The sequence below is a fragment of the Odontesthes bonariensis genome, chromosome 2, assembly GCF_027942865.1.
Source record: "Odontesthes bonariensis isolate fOdoBon6 chromosome 2, fOdoBon6.hap1, whole genome shotgun sequence".
NCBI classification, from domain to species: Eukaryota; Metazoa; Chordata; class Actinopteri; order Atheriniformes; family Atherinopsidae; genus Odontesthes; species Odontesthes bonariensis.
Window position 1 is genome coordinate 14319795 of NC_134507.1, and position 16057 is coordinate 14335851.

General features: G+C 41.1%; 2 protein-coding genes across 7 annotated transcripts in view; one reads left to right on the forward strand and one right to left on the reverse strand.

Annotated features, from left to right (window-relative positions):
* arhgap22a (Rho GTPase activating protein 22a) lies at nucleotides 1–14840 on the forward strand. Of its 2 annotated transcripts, XM_075478221.1 has the most exons (11): nucleotides 1–187; nucleotides 377–500; nucleotides 7897–8093; nucleotides 8776–8863; nucleotides 10969–11097; nucleotides 11230–11440; nucleotides 11540–11672; nucleotides 11762–11835; nucleotides 12208–12329; nucleotides 12445–13441; nucleotides 13529–14840. In XM_075478221.1, the coding sequence occupies exons 2-11, from the start codon at nucleotides 449–451 to the stop codon at nucleotides 13746–13748; spliced, it is 2223 nt and encodes a 740-aa protein (XP_075334336.1). In that variant the 5' UTR covers nucleotides 1–187; nucleotides 377–448; the 3' UTR covers nucleotides 13749–14840. The 2 variants fall into 2 exon arrangements, with proteins under 2 accessions (XP_075334336.1, XP_075334337.1); XM_075478222.1 differs by lacking the exons at nucleotides 1–187; nucleotides 377–500 and adding an exon at nucleotides 3768–4134.
* mapk8a (mitogen-activated protein kinase 8a) overlaps nucleotides 14115–16057 on the reverse strand; it is a 13913-nt gene continuing 11970 nt past the window's right edge. For 4 of the 5 annotated variants that reach the window (XM_075478226.1, XM_075478224.1, XM_075478223.1 and 1 more), the window contains one exon: nucleotides 14115–16042. In XM_075478226.1, the coding sequence (XP_075334341.1) occupies nucleotides 15858–16042 (185 nt within the window). In that variant the 3' untranslated portion in view covers nucleotides 14115–15857. Of the gene's footprint in view, nucleotides 16048–16057 lie in introns of all 5 variants that reach the window. The other variant, XM_075478227.1, reaches the window with a different exon arrangement.

Here is a 16057-nt window from a genome sequence, read left to right on the forward strand (position 1 = left end):
TGAGAGGTAGATTGAAGATTCAACAGAGCAGGACAGCAGGAGAGCATCACACAGCTGGGTTTTGTTTCTTTGTAAAGCGGTACCTATGAGCAGAGCTGCTTTTTGGGATAATGTGATGCTCTTCAGCTGCACAGAGAGTCTGGCTCCAGGCTGAGAGTTGTCTGGTCAGCCAAACCAAGATGACATGGCAAGTAATACTCGCATGACTGTCTGTACTTCCCTTCTCTCAGTGTCTGTTCACATCAGCATTCCTCAGTGGCGTATCATTTGTGTTAATAATGGCCACTATAGTGCTCCCTGATTGTCATTTGATTTGTTTTTTGGGGACTGTATTAAGTGGAGGACAGAGATTTTAGTCATCATTGTTTTTGCCCAGAATGTGTTTGTGTTGTAGCTCCAGAAATGGTCCCAGTGGAGAAGGATACATGGCACAGACCGTTTCAGAGTCATGAAGCCATCTAGGACTCCTCAGATCTATCACAAACCAACGGAACTGGCAGGTAAGCCTAGAAATTTAGTTTGTTAACCAGATATGATCATTGTATCGAGCAAAGTGATTTTATTTGTCACATCAGACTGGCTGACTGTTAGAGCTCCCATGGTGATAAGGCTACAATTTCTAAAAAGTATAACAATTAAACTGGCAAAGCAGTGTTATTGATTCTGTATAAGTTTAGAAACCTCAGTCAGCTCTCCGTCCTCGGAAACTATTTTTCCAAGCTATTCTCTGCCATCCAGCCTCTTGAACAGCATTTATTGGGTCTATCACATCTACTACAACACAACTATGCTGAGTAGGAACAAGAACATCACACCCTTGAGTGTTGTGGCTTTGACCACACAGATTATCGAGGGACAGAGAAGTGTGGTATTAACCCTTAAGACTGAAAATCTTATCCTGAATGTGCCAGGTGACTAAGCATTGCACGACCACCCAAAGTTAACAACTCTGCCGAACATCTGCAATGAATTATACACGAGCCAAACAGGCTTTTCCTCAAGTGTAAATATTCTGTTACTTGTTTATTTCATTGCCTCAAAAAATAGGAAGGTCTTACAAAAAAAATGTTTTTGGCATGTGCAAAAGTTTGAGACCCAACTAGTGAACACTAACTAACCCTCCTCTAGTCTATATCTATATCACAGTTTACATGTTTTGCCAGAGGAGAGTCCCTCCATTGTCTGTTCATGAATTTACACCCACGTTTTTTATATTTTTTTTTTGCAGGTCACCTCTTTTCCTTAAATTTTACTCTCTTTGTTTGCTTGCACAGAGTGCTTATTAAGATCAGCCCACACATTCTCAATAGTATTCAGGTCAGGGGACTGGGAGAGTCAGTCTCAAGGCGTCAGCTGTGTCTCCTGATTGTGGGCTTTGAGTTCTGTCTGGAATCATTATTTTGTTGTAGAAATGTCTTCTTAGTTTTTGTATCCTGACCAACTCCATTTGCATTCAGAATTTGCAGATATTTAATGGGAACTTCTCTCCCATTTGCCTCTGACACTGATTTGCAACCCCATGTTTTACTATTGACAAGGTTTCAACAAATGCTGTTCAATTAATTCCCAAAGCACTATTACAGACATTGACTTGTTTTGCAAATTGGGACTCAGTTTTGATCTACTCAGGGCACAGCACAAAACAATTCTCTATTATCCAGATGTTGCTTGCATATATCGTTCACTCGCTACACTTTGTGATGATGTGGCAGGTTACGGTTTCTTCTCTATAAAGACGCTGTTTGTGTATCAGTGCTACACAGCGGAATGATGCACCACCACCCCTGTGTCAGCGAAACCTCCCCTCCAGGGTCTTTGCAGTCATATGGGAGATTTGCCTTTCTGCTCGGCAGGCACTTTAATCTGAAGGGATTTTACTTTTACTTATAAAAGAAAACCCACTTTTTGGGTCTCAGTCGGCTTTATTTTCAGATTATCATTGAGATGCTTTGCGGAGAGGAGGAGATGGTTTTTTTGAGTGTTTTGGCAAAAAATGTATCGAGCTCTGCAAAGTAATCGGTTGTCGATACATAGAAAACATTAAAAACCTAACAAGCTAATGAAGCTCTGCCTTACAAGTGGAGGTAGGGTGGCACAACAACTTAAGCTAATTAGGAAATACAACAAAACCTGATGATAGTTCTCACAACAAAACAGGAAAGAACTTTTCCATTTTTTTAAACCCTGCATTTCACAAAACAGTGTCAGCGTTGTTGTTCTCTATTTGGAAATGTATTTTGTTTTTCTGAGATGTTTTGTTATACTTTCTGTTTCGTTGATATGTTTTTGGATTACTTTTAAGAGCAAACCCCGGTAAATGTTAATCAAACAAAAAAAAAAAACTTCTGCAAATTTCAGCACGCTACTTGTCCCGCAACGTCTGTGGTGGCTTACCACAGACGCTTCTCACATGCCGAGAAGACGGGCTCGATGTTGCAATGTGTGCTCTGACTTTTCTCAGCCATACATTGGAGTGGTTCCTGAAATGATTGAAAAAGTCCCCCATTCAAAAGGAGCACACGGAATGCTCAGAGCAAGACTGTTACTGACACTCAAAACAGTGGGGGAAACAACACCGTCTGATGTCTAAAGCTTTCACAAGAAGAAAAATGCTCTTTTATTCAACAATGGGACTTTTTAAGGCGACAGAATTACGCCTTTAGAGCTAAAAGCTTCCAAATGACAGGAGTACTACTACCCAGATGTGACTAGGTTTTTGACTAGTCAGTGTGTCCACTTTTTGTACACCAGAAACACAAATGTGACACCAGTGTCTGTGGGAAGGACTTGCAGTGCTCACAGTTGCTTAACCGTGTCAATTGGAGTTATGACTTTTTCTTCAGTTGCGCTCGTTCTAGACAAAATTTTAATCAACTTGTAAGTCTGAGTAAGATTGAATGATGCACCTAACATCACCATGACAACCCCAACTGACACTGAGAGCTCACAGCTTATGCACATTGTGTAATCAACTCTCTCTTCTCTTTTTTATTTACACACAATTGGATAGATTCAGCTTACGCTTTTTCGCAGTTAGCAAGAGAGAGGGAACATGCGGTAGAATATAATACACTGTATCAATATGTGTCAATGGTGAATGAGACTGAGAACTTAGATAGAACTTAGCCCAAGTAAAAAAAAATAGCAAGGTATAAGTTTGCACCAATTATCATTATCATATCAAGGTCTAAAACATCGAGGCATATCCAATATCCATATCCAAAGCCTTTCAAACATTCAGAAACGATCTCGTCCTCTCCTCTGAGAAAATGACTGACAATCTAATAATGGAGCAAAATTATACCAACAAAGCAGGTGAGGGTGGTTTCCCTCTTTTGGGCCACTGTGTCCAAAGATTTACACGTACTACAAATGCTTTCATCCCATTTATTTTTGTCAAGAAAAAAAAGTTATTAAGCAGAAGAAACTTTATCTACATCTTTCCTTTAACAAAATACGTATTTTACATTGACCTTTGCACGTAGCGGTAGAGACAGACAGTGTCATGCTACGTCCGCTTGCTCTGCATTAAACATTTAGCATCATCCATTGATTCAAACATATTGATCTGAGGTTTTACTTCAGGTACAGATGAGATATAATCAAATCTCTGTGAGCAGCTGGGCGGGATTGTGAAGACTACAAGATATAAAGAAATGGGTGACAAGGCAGAGGACACACAGCCTGACATATTTATAGAGGGTGAGAAACTGATACTGGGAGTGTGCAGCAGAAGGCAGAGAGACAGATAGAGCAAGCCAGAGAGGGAGTGGGCAGGGCTTTAGGTATGAGAGAACAACAGCATGCCGGGCCGGTGGGACAGAGACAGGGAGTCAGATGAAAGGGAAGAGGGGAGGAAGAGGAGAGTGCATGCTTAAGTGCTTGTAAGTGTGTGTGTATGTATGTATGCATGTGAGTATGAAATCAGAGTCCAAGTGCAAGATTGTGATTAGGAAGAGAGATGCTGGGAGAGGATGAAGAGTAACAGGGCGAGGCAACAGCGAGAGGCGCTGACTGTGTGTGTGTGTGAGAGAATTAGTGTGTGAACCGAGGGATGCAGTCATGTCTCTGTGAGAGGGAGCAGCACAGCAACGGTAACCATGCTGAGCCCCAAGATAAAACAGGCACGCCGTGGTAAGCACAGTCCCTCCTCCCTTTTCTCCATCCCTCCTCTACTGTATGTTTCATTTCTGTTTTCTGTCATCCCTTCTTTCCTCTTTTATTCTTTCTTACCCTCACTGTCTCTGCAGAGCTCCCTCCCTCCTGCTGTCTTTGTAGTACCACCGGTACTGTTAGCTGTATGTGCTCACTGATAAAGTGGAAAATAGTGTCATGCGAGATGGAAATCTGCACAGTATTGTCAGTATGCATCCTTGTAATGGTTGTTACCAGCAACTCACTGAGTTTTCTTGCATAGTCTGTAGTGTTGAGCCTTCAGCTGTTGTGCCCAAAGCTCAGTGGGGGTTAACAGGCTCTACTATAGGGTGATGTAATCCGCCATGTCCCCCTCAAGTGATTACCTTCATTCTTAGCAGATTTAATACTGCCGGACATGACTCGTAGTAAACATGGCTGCTGGAAAGACAATTCTGCCTCCAACAATGCTTCGCATCTGGTGTTTGCTCAAGGTTTACCCCAGCTATTTGGTGGTGGTTTTTGGCAGCTGACTGGCTCGAGATGGGAGGAACACAAGACTCTCTACTCCTGTTAATCACAACAGCTGACTGTCAAACATAGTTCTTATAATGCAGGGTAAAATCCATTTGTGACCACTGAAGTTGGGACTCGGCATATACGTATCTCTCACATGACTTTGTGAAGATGAATGTGGAAGCTATTAATCAGAGGAACAGCACCTGCCACTGAGGTCATTGTGATGCGGGGTATAAAGACTTGCTGTGCTCCTCACAGCAGGTGGTTGTTGGAAACCTGCTACATGCTGTTTCAGTTGTACTGGATGACAGTTTTTACCTTATCTCAAGTGATTTCAACTTGAGAAAGTATTTCTAATCAATTTCGTACTGAGTGAAAGTAACGTGACAGAAAAAAAAACATCGGTGCATGCTCTCTTCAGGAGGTCTAATATTTGTTTGTCGCTAGCCAGGGAGGATGCTTTGTTTCTCCTATGTCAGCTGACTTGTTTTAAGCCAGCCTTATAATTGAGCCCATAAAAGATGATGGGAAAGAGAAGTGCCTCTGCTTTCTCCTTGAGATGGAGAGCGCAGTACCCACTTCAGTTTTTTTGCCACGGACTTTGCAGACTTGCCATCTCTCATTTGCTGTAATGGTATTCTCCTTTGATTAGATTCCCAGCTCTGCTCTCCTCTGACCCCTTTACGCAACACCATTTAGAGCAAATTCAAACAGCATCACTGAGCTGGATCCGCCCTGGAAGATTAGATATCAGACCTGAATCCCAAGAGTGTAAAGATATTTGACAAAGTTGTGTTTGAGGTTTCTCGGTTATCTTAACAGCTGAATAATTGCTGAACAGCTGAATCATGTTATCTCTGCCTTATGATTTCAGCAATGAGACACAGTCCAAATTGTAAAAAAAAAAATAATAAAATAGATAGCGCGCTAATTAATCAATTAATTATAACATTTTTTGTTGTAAGGAATATGTTGATAAAAGACAGTTAATTTGTCACAGCTTATCAGATCGTTAATTCATTATGAAAATGGCATAGTGATCTGATAAATAATGAGAAAATCCAATCATAATGTTATGTTGCAGGACAGAATCATCTTGTAATAATTCGATAATGCAATAATTTAACTAGCGAAAAACTACATTTAATGCTCCATTTAATCTGATATTTATGTTAATTTTGGAAATTTATTTTAGGCATAATGGTTCATCTATTGCTTTACAATATATATATATATATATATATATATATATATATATATATGAAGAAACCACATGAAGTTATCATTATGGGGCCACTTTTTGAACTGTCCCTGGGAAAGACACTAAACTCCATGTTGCCTCTGATGCATCCATCAGTGTATGAATGTATGCGATAGAGAAAAACAGCACTTCACAGACTGTACAGACTAAGAGGTGCTGTATGAGTGTGCGTGTGTATCAGTGTGTGCGCGCCTGGTTATTTTGTGCATGTTGAGAATCCTGTTTTTTTCAGTTGCGCTATTTGGGCAACAAACCATGCTAGAATGACGATGCACCTCAGGACAGACATGGAAACTCAGTCCCCCAACAGAACAGCTTTTATCAGCTCCTCCGCTCCCAAACCTAAGAGCAAAATGTCACGGCAATGTTTTATAAATAATACACCTAATTTTGATATGATAATGCAGACTGGGGCCATTTCCATGCACAACAAGCCCTTGCACCTTTGATGTACTAAATAAACATTTCAATACATTTTTAAATGAAGGTTTAGCCATACATTTTGTGCTCTTTATCCATAAACTCATCATAGTATTTGTCATGATTATGTCTTATATTCCATTCTTAGAGCACAGAATTCACTTATTTGCAGATAACAGACTTCTTGATCTGTCCCTGGGGGTACAACCAAAGTCAGAGTCAATCAATTTTTCCTGAAATCTTCCTTTCTGATTTGTAGTTTATCAGGTAAAGTGAGATGTTTGTTGACATTGTCCTACAGAGAAAATTAATGCCTGATCATGTCCTGACTTGGAATGATTTGAACTGTTGATATATACTTGTGCATGCTACATTAAATTATAGGGCTGCCACAGGCTTGAGCGCTACACTGTGAAAAATCACGAATTAGCCTATGAATGTTGTAGTCAGCTCAGCTTCGAAAGTTATAAGGAAACAGCATTTTGGCCTAATGCAATCCATCTGTTGGGTGATTTTCAGTTCTGCATTTTAAATGAGTACTTTTAACCCAACAATAATTTGCAGACTTCCTGCATCTCTGATTATTACCGGCCATTTTACTAAACATAAACTTGGGTATGGTGGTTAAATATAGATGCTTATTAACACGAATTGGTGAGTTATTTTGAGACACATTGGTTACTCAGATGATAATGATTTGATTGTTTTAGCTCTTGCAGAAAGTATTGTATAAATGAGTTCCTCCTTGATGTTTCCTGTTTCTTCAATAAAGATGTACAAGATGTGGCCAAGTCTGCTTTAAATATAGATTATGCACAACTTCCTTCTGCTGTTTTGTTAATAACTGCCCCATGTACTTTCTTGTCTTCCCCATTCTTGGCAATCATGACTCTGCAGAGGAAGGACATCCAGAAAGGGGAGAAATAAAATGAGGAGTACAGACAGAGAGCTGATAAGCAAGAGTGAGGGGGAGATGGGGTAAGCAGGAGAGAGAAATGGAAAGAGAGATTTCAGACCAGGCCCTTACAAATAGTTTCTCTGCTGACTTCAGCAGAATGCAGGATGCAATTAACAGGAAAAAAAAGACGCCATTGATTCCTCTCTCTTCTTCCCCCCGCCCTCTGTTTATCTCTCTCCTTGATTCCCTAGAGATCATTCCACTGTCACTGTTTCTGCTCTATACCACTGGCATATAAATGCTAATATATAATCCATACTTATAATCACTCTGTAGCAAGTGAAGCATAGCCTGATCTAAAGCAAAGCTGTTCTCTCTGCTGTAGTGAAATAGCATTTGCTCTTATAATATTAGAGACAAAAAAAAGCCTTGCTTGTTGGACTCGCATGAGTGGGAATTTGAATATCTGGATGAATGGTCAGTCCTGAGAGTTTAGCTACACAAATAACAGTTAGTCTCCCAGTTAATCTTTAAAACGAAACAAAAACCACAAAGAAAGCCAATCCAAATTCCGCTTTAACATAACTATATTCCCTTAACTCCCAGTATGGTTTTAATCCTGCAAGCTGTCTTTCCCTCACTTTATCTTTATGTGTCCACGCAGCACGATCCAAGAGCATGGTGCTGGGAGAGTTGTCTCGGCTCTCCAGGCCCTGCTCTCCTCTGGAGCAGGAGAAAGCGCTGAAGGCAGGCTGGCTGAAGAGGCAGCGGAGTATCATGAAAAACTGGCAGCTACGTTGGTTCGTCCTGAGGACCGAAGCTCTGTACTTTTATAAGGACCAAGATGAGAGCAAGGCACAGGTGTGTCAGTATTGCACACATGTAGAACCAAGCTGATGTCATGAATCGCAAGGCTGCGCTGTTTCATGCTCGGATTCATTCTTGCTCAAAGGCTGACACATATTCAAGCTTTGTAAATTCATCCGATTTGTGTTTTAACAGAGTCAGTCAGTCTATAATATTAGGCATTCTCCAACTTTAAATATACAGTTTTTATTCTCTTATATTAAGAGCAAAATCCATTTTTAAAGTCCTCGTCAAAGGGAGCACTTTTCTGTTTTACCTTTTTCTTTTTAAAGTTACTCGCTCATACGTCATTCATGCAGTGCTCGATGGACACATCCCCTCACTCTCCATTAAAGTCATTGTGTTTTGTTATTGCCTTGACACACACACTGATAATGTGAAAACTAGCTGCCCTTCAATTCTGCTGTAAGCACTTAGTAGTTGACTTTAGACCCCTTCTTTGCTGGCGGGATCACAAATGCAAGTATAACCGGAACCACCAGAGGGATAAGTAGATGAGGAGATATTTCACTGAGTCATCTTTCCCTACATCATCATTACCCCGCTCTGTTGGACAGTTGCCCGGAGTCCAGTGTGCCTACAACTCTGTAATGTTAGGCAAGCACGAAGTCCAGGTCCGGACCCACTGCTTCCCTGTTGGTGTATCTCATGCCTTCCTTTTCTTTTCTGTCTACAGGGTTGCATTCATCTTCAGGGTAGCCAGGTCAATGAGGTGCCTGCCAATCAAGATGAGCCTGGGCGCCACCTTTTTGAAATTGTTCCAGGTTAGTTGGCATAGTGGCAGATCTGTTGTGCCAGGAAGTAATCCTTGTTATAGTGATGCTGCATTTTCTGTTTAGAGAGGGCACACACATACGCATTCACACACATCTGCTTTTTTTTTTGGGGCAAAATGATTTTACCCCATACATCTGTAACTGATGGCTTCTGTGTATCAACATGAAGAGACTTCACTAGCTCACAGTACAGTTTGAAAAGCCCAATATGGCCATAATAATCATGTTCCATATAAATGTATGTAAAACCTTTCCAAAAATTTGGGAATTGAAAACAAAATGCAATGATTTGAAAATCTTATGAACCACAATTCTATTTACAGTAGAGAATAGAAAATGTAGCAAATTGAGTGAGACAAAGTGAGACCTTTTAATATTTCATGAAAAATATTAACTTTGAGGGCAATCATGTCAAGATTACTCAAATCTGTTGAGACAGAGTCCATGTTTGCCACTGCATAGCATCCCCTTTTCTTTTAAAACAGTATATATACTTGGGGCTGAGAAGACTAGTTGCTAAGCATTTTGGAAAGGACTGTTGTCCCTTTCTTGTGTGACGTAAGATTCTAGCTGCTCTGCAGTCCTGGATCTGATTTGTTGCATTTTTGTGTCTGATGATGTGCCAGATAGTTTCAGTTGGTGAAAGGCAGGCCGGTCCAGCACCTGGACTCTTCTACTGTAAAGCCATGCTGTTGTAATAGATGCAGTATGCAGTTTAGCATTGTCATACAGAAATATGCAAGACCTTTCCTGACAAAAATGTAATCTGAATGGGAGTATGTGTTGATCTAAAACCTGTGTATACCTTTCAGCATTTTGTGTGCCTTTCCAGATGTTCAGGTTGCCAGTTCCATAGGCATAGCACTGAAAACAAGCCAGATGGTCCCACTTCTGTTTAGTGCGCAGGATGCAGCCTCCATGATTTCAGATAGTATTTTGTTGTGCTTAGGTGCTCTTTTTAATACACATATTTTTCACAATTTAAAATTTGATAGGTTTTCTGTGTTGTATCGTGGATCAAATATTGGATTGTGACATTTGTAAATAATTGCATTCTGTTTTATGTACATTTTACAGTTTCCCAACCTTTTTTTTCAAGTTGTGGATTTTCTAACCAGAACTGTACTGTATCAGTGTTGCTTAAAAAATGTAATCACACTACACAGACACCTGGTGATATCCTTGTAGCCATTGCTGTTCCAGAACAAAAGTGATAAATGTTAAATAAATCAATAGCCACACACAGCTGCACACCAGAACACATGCATGGAAAATGCAAAACAGCAGAAAGGCAGCAGAAAGGATGATTGCCACAGTCTAAGAACTCAATAACAACATAATTCATTTTTGCTGTTAACCATATTATAGGCAGAACAGTTGACAATATGAACAGCAAATATATCAGAGGGGCAGATCTTTTAATGTGTGAAACTGAATCAAGTTTTAACGTTGCAAACTAAATTTGTTGGTGAAATAAAAAGATGGAGATAAACAGTGGAAAAGGACCTGGACAGAGAGAGAAAAGCAGCTGAGTGAGAGGTATGGTGCAGTTGCTGCTGTCCCCTGGGAATGCTTCTCTTTCTGGGTTCTTTCTTTCACTCACAACACACTATGCACCACAGTGCAGGGCTATGTAACAAAATGCAGGATCTATAGCTGATGAGGCGTTTGTGTCCTCTGTAAACCTAGAATTTAATAGTACTTCAAAAAGATGTCCACAAAGTCTCTTGAAGGGAGAGATTTTGACACAGGACAATCAAAGCTCTGGTGAAATAAGCCAAATGTCAAACCTAAATGTCAAACAGGGTGGTATCAAGCTGAGTGAAAGACGAAGGAAAGGCAGCGCTCCATGACTATCTCTTTGTACTTCACAGGGGTGCTTGGGTTGATAAGGTTATTGAAAATACACTGATATATCTAGTGGGAAGAGTTTACTCGCTTACAAATGATACAGTAATTCTAACATTACTTCTGAAAAATCATTTGCAAAAGTGATAGCCGGCGTTGACTCTCCACATGTTTAAGTGGTTTTGAAATGTGTTGGTGTTTGCCATATTGATCCAGAGACTAATGAGGTATGGCTGTGTATTCAGGAGGGGCTGGAGAAAGGGATCGAAGTGGTATAAGCCATGAATCATTTCTGCTGATGGCCAACTCACAGAGTGACATGGAAGAATGGGTCAGAGCCATACGTAGAGCTATATGGGCGCCACTTGGTGGAGGTGTGACTCTCTTACACGTGCACACATACGCACAATATCTGCATGATTTTCAGAGTGGATTTCATAGGCCAGGATACACAGGAAATATGGGGCTATTAATGGCCTGACATCCTCTGTTTTATGTGGCTGCAGGTGTTTTTGGACAGCACCTAGAGGAGACTATGTCTTATGAGGCCCAGTCTGGCTCTCGGCGAAAAGTGCCCATCCTGGTCGAACAATGTGCGGGCTTCATACGGGAACATGGACTGAAAGAGGAGGGCCTTTTCAGGGCCCCCGGGCAGACGAATAGTGTCCGAGAGCTGCAGGATGCCTTTGACCGTGGCGAGAAGCCAACATTTGACAGGTGAGGCAGCAGCAGGGGGTACTCTATGTTCGTCACCATGCCAAGCCTTTATCTGATTTGGGTATTATTCTGATATGTTGGACCCCCTTTCTCTTACAGTTCCACTGATGTCCACACAGTGGCATCACTGTTAAAGCTGTACATACGAGAGCTGCCAGAGCCTATAATACCATTCTCCAAATACACACAGTTTCTCTCTTGTGCTCAGCTTCTAACCAAGGATAAAGAAATGGTAATTTTGTGTTTGCTTCAGACTTTGATATTTTTCAAACTCTTGTCTTTGCAATAACCATAGCTTTTTTGAACATTATTTTTCATCAGGCCATCATAGAACTAAGCAAACAGGTGAAATCCCTTCCTCAGGTCAACTACAAACTCCTTGAATACATCTGCAAGTAAGTAAACTATTTCTTATAGTCTGTTGAACCGGTACCAGTCTTGTGTGACTGATGGGTTTCATTGTCCATGACTGTCAAAATAGAGAAATAACAATCATTACACCCACATTCTTGACATCAGAGGAAGTGACATCACTGACTGCATAACTGCATGCCCTCTCTGCCTTCCGTGTATATAAATATCACAAGCTGAGCCCACACTCTTCAGCACCAATTATGACTCAGTCCTTCTTTTTAATCGTTTGAATATTTGTGATGGAAAAGGTAAAATTGGTTTCTGTCACTTTAAGATGGAGCAGTCAACATTGCATGCCTAAAAATATTTTGCATACTTAAAAATAATTTCCTCTTTTGGTTCTGTCCTGTAAGGTTTCTTGATGAGGTTCAGTCACACTCAAATGACAATAAGATGAGTGTTCAGAACCTAGCCACTGTGTTTGGACCCAACATCCTTCGGCCCAGAGTGGAGGATCCTGTTACAATGATGGAGGGTAAGAGATCATGTCAATACGTCAATACGAATAAATTTGCACCATAAAAGTTACTTTTCAGTCAATGCAAAAGAGTACTGAAGCAGCTTCATTGTGTGTTTGTGGTAATCAACAGGAAGTTCGCAGGTTCAACATCTTATGACTGTGCTTATCAGTGAACATTTGAGACTTTACCCACGTAAGGCGCCCAGAACAGACACTGCACCTCGACAGGAGATGCAACGGTGCAAAGTAGAATGGTTTTCACAGGAAGACACTGACCCTCCACTTTCCTCAGGCATAACCTCCAAAACTCCTATCGAACTTCCCCAACCTTCCATCCCTTCTACAGACAGTAAACCGACCACATCAAGCCCTGTTTCAGTGGAGAAAGACGAGGATATTCAGATTGAAGGGAAAGGGAAGAACAAAACAGATGAGAGGGTGGATGGAAAAGCAGATGGTAAAACTGAAGGAGGAAGTGAGGTAGCTGTTAGCCCCAGCAAACAGCCTAAAGCCCTACCCTCCTGGAGGTGCTCCTTCAAGGGCAGTGCGGCCTCTGGGGGGCCAAGGGGGAAAATAGGGGGCTCGGCAGGGGATGTGTCAGCAGCTGGTGGGAGCAGCTGGCTGATAAATGGCCTGTCATCTCTCCGAGCTCACAGGCGCACCACCTCGTCTGGGGAAAGAGCGAAAGATTCAACTTTGTCTCTGAAGGATTCAACCCTCTCCCTTAAAGAAACCACTCATTCACTTAGAGACTCACAGAGAGACTCTGATGAAGACTCTTCTCGAACATCACTGTCCAACAGAGCACTACACCAGTCCCACAGACTGTCCGCCTATGACAATGTTGTTGCCCCTTCCAGCTTAAGCCTGCCTGCTGACAACTCATCCATGTGGACGTCATTTGAAATTTCATTGTCAGAGCCTGAAGGAAGTGATTCGGCAATCAAGCTAGAAGATGTTCAAAATAGACCTACAGAGTTGAAGGACAGTACAAATACACTGGATCACAGTGCAAGTGGCAATGAGGAGGATGTATCCGGAACAAATGAAGATTTAACAAGCATGCTGACTCAGCTCAAGCAGGAGCTAAAAAAACAGAGGATGAGCTATGAAACCTGCATTCGCAAGTAAGACTGAGTCAGTTGTTCTTTCTCATATTACCAATTAAAATCAGAATTAAGTGTAATCTTTAACATTTTCTTCTCTCCTTTGAGGCTGGAGGAGTCCTGTTCCAAATACCAGTCCCAGGTAAGCCGCCTTGAAGAGGAGTTGGACCAGGAGAAGAAGAAGTTTCACATGCTGGAGATCCGACTCAGGAATTCAGAGCGGGCGCATCAAGATGCAGAAAATCGAAACATTCTCCTCCAGCAAGAGATGGAGGAATTCTTCAAGACACTTGGAGATCTGACTACAGGAGCAACACGGACCAACTAGAACAGACCAACCTGCCTTCACCTGGTCCTGGAGGAGCTCAGCCACTGCGAGGGACAACCAGCCCCAAAGCTTTTAAGACTAAATACCTCTAATGCCGTGCTAATTGCCACCTTGCCCTCTTTTCTTTGTCTGTCTTGTGCCTACACTGACCAGCGCCGGTGCCAAACAAAAACTCCTCTGGACCAAGAACCTCTCATTCTGTCATTCCAAATTTTGTACTAACATACACCATAGATCCAGTTATTTACTTCCTAAATTCCTCCCTTAAAGACCAGTAAAGGCCTTATATATGACATGTTGTAGAAATCCCATTCACATAATGAGTCCTCTTAATGTTGATTGTAAAAGAAAGAACAAAGTGAGACATTAAAATTCAACTCATTTATTTACTGGAGTTGAAGGTAGACAGTTCCATTTCTAATGTATATTGAATAAATGGTCTGTTAGCGAGGCAATTTCAGAGCTGAAGGCTAAAATTCACACATCTGGCATTCCCAGAATTTCTAACACAATTTTAACTCTTTGCTAACAGTGTTTGGCCAGACCCTCAAAAGACAGCAGCATCATCCCAGTGGTGCTGGATGGCTTTCTTTGAAATGTACCTGCACGAATATTAAGAAAAAAAAAAACATGTGTAAGTCTATTCTATCAATTCTATTTGTTTAGGAGATAGAGGGAGGGATAACCACTGAAAAGAAAATCACAACAGTCATTTGAATTGTGGCAAAGAAAGGGTCAGTACATGTGTCACAATCCCCCAAAGTGCATTCTGGGATTTTATTCTAAAGGGTTACTACCTAGAGTGCCCAGCCATGAAGAGGGCAAAAGGACAGTTTGGGAATTTGAGTCATCAAATACATCCAAAGGTTACCGTGGCAGGTGGCAAATACTTGTTTCCTGATACTCAGAAAACACAGAAACATCTACGGTAAAATGTACAGATTGACCACTTACTATACCTATCCATGAATTATACTACACAAAAAAAGAAATAAAATGCATATAAATAGTACCTTTGAATGAGAGATGTACATTACATACAATAGATGCCTCTTAGCTTGAAATAAATAACGAAACAAAAAAAGAAATCAATTTCTGTGTTGTGATAGCCTATCTCTAAGAATGTGGGTTTGAGTGTGTGCGTGTGTGAGGTAGAACTAAGAAAGACGCATCACAGAGGAGAGGGGTGTCTGCCATGGAGAGGACTGAAAAATCACCGAACTGAGTAAGGGCACTTAAATTAAAAGTGATTAATGTCAGACATCTGTGAATATGTCTGACAGAACATGTCAAAAAGATAAAGTGACTAAATTAGACTTAGTCTCTGGTGACAGTCCACAATTATAGCATTCACATTGGCTTTTACAGTACTAAAGAAAAAAAAAAATTTTCTTTCTATTCCAACATTCTTTTCACTTACATTCACCATGTTCTTGCTCATCCAACGGACTGTCACCTACAAAGTACGGCTAAGTCAACAAACAAATTGAAATGCAGTCAGTTATGGTAAAAACACACTTCTGTCAGGACAACAGACCATTAGAATGCTTGTTAAGATACACACAATCAGTCATAAGTGGAAAAGAAATATATTTAACCTGGGCTGCTTTCTACAAAAGAACTGTAATGATTGCTAAAAAAAACAATTCATCCATTTGTATTACGGTCCAAGATGACGTGCGTTATCTGTCTGTTCTGTTAGACAGAACTGGTGCAGATTCCTTCAAATGTCCAGTAAAGCTGTGTATGAAAAAGCAATGGAAAATATTCTCAACATGATCTTGCAGTGCTAACAGTCTCCTATTTGACTTTGTAGCGACAGCCAAAAAACAGCAATGTGTAAAGTACACTCACGTCCCTTTCTTTCAGTACATACATCACAGTTTCACATCAAAACATACTCTTGATTCTTTTGCAGCAAAAATACAGTAATCATGATACAATTTCAAACCACAATAATTTACAGCATTATAGGAGGAGGGGGACATAAAAACAAACTGTACAGTAAAAGCGCAGCTCTACAAACTAACATGAGTTCCTTTTGCCTCACTCCTCTCCCATCACGTGAACTGACGAGGAAAAGTTTGTAATTTCGGGTCGAGAAGTACGTTATCTGCAACAGGCCAGCGCGCCCAGAGAGGTGTGGCTGTCCAAACTGCTGTCTGTTTCAGAGGCCATAGCGGGGTCACTGCTGGGATCAGTGGGCTCCGTAGACATGGAAGAAACATCGTTGGCTGAAGAGGAGGAGGAAGAGGAGGATGTGGGCTGATGAGGGCTGTCGATCACTGCTGCACCTGTGCTGCGAAAAA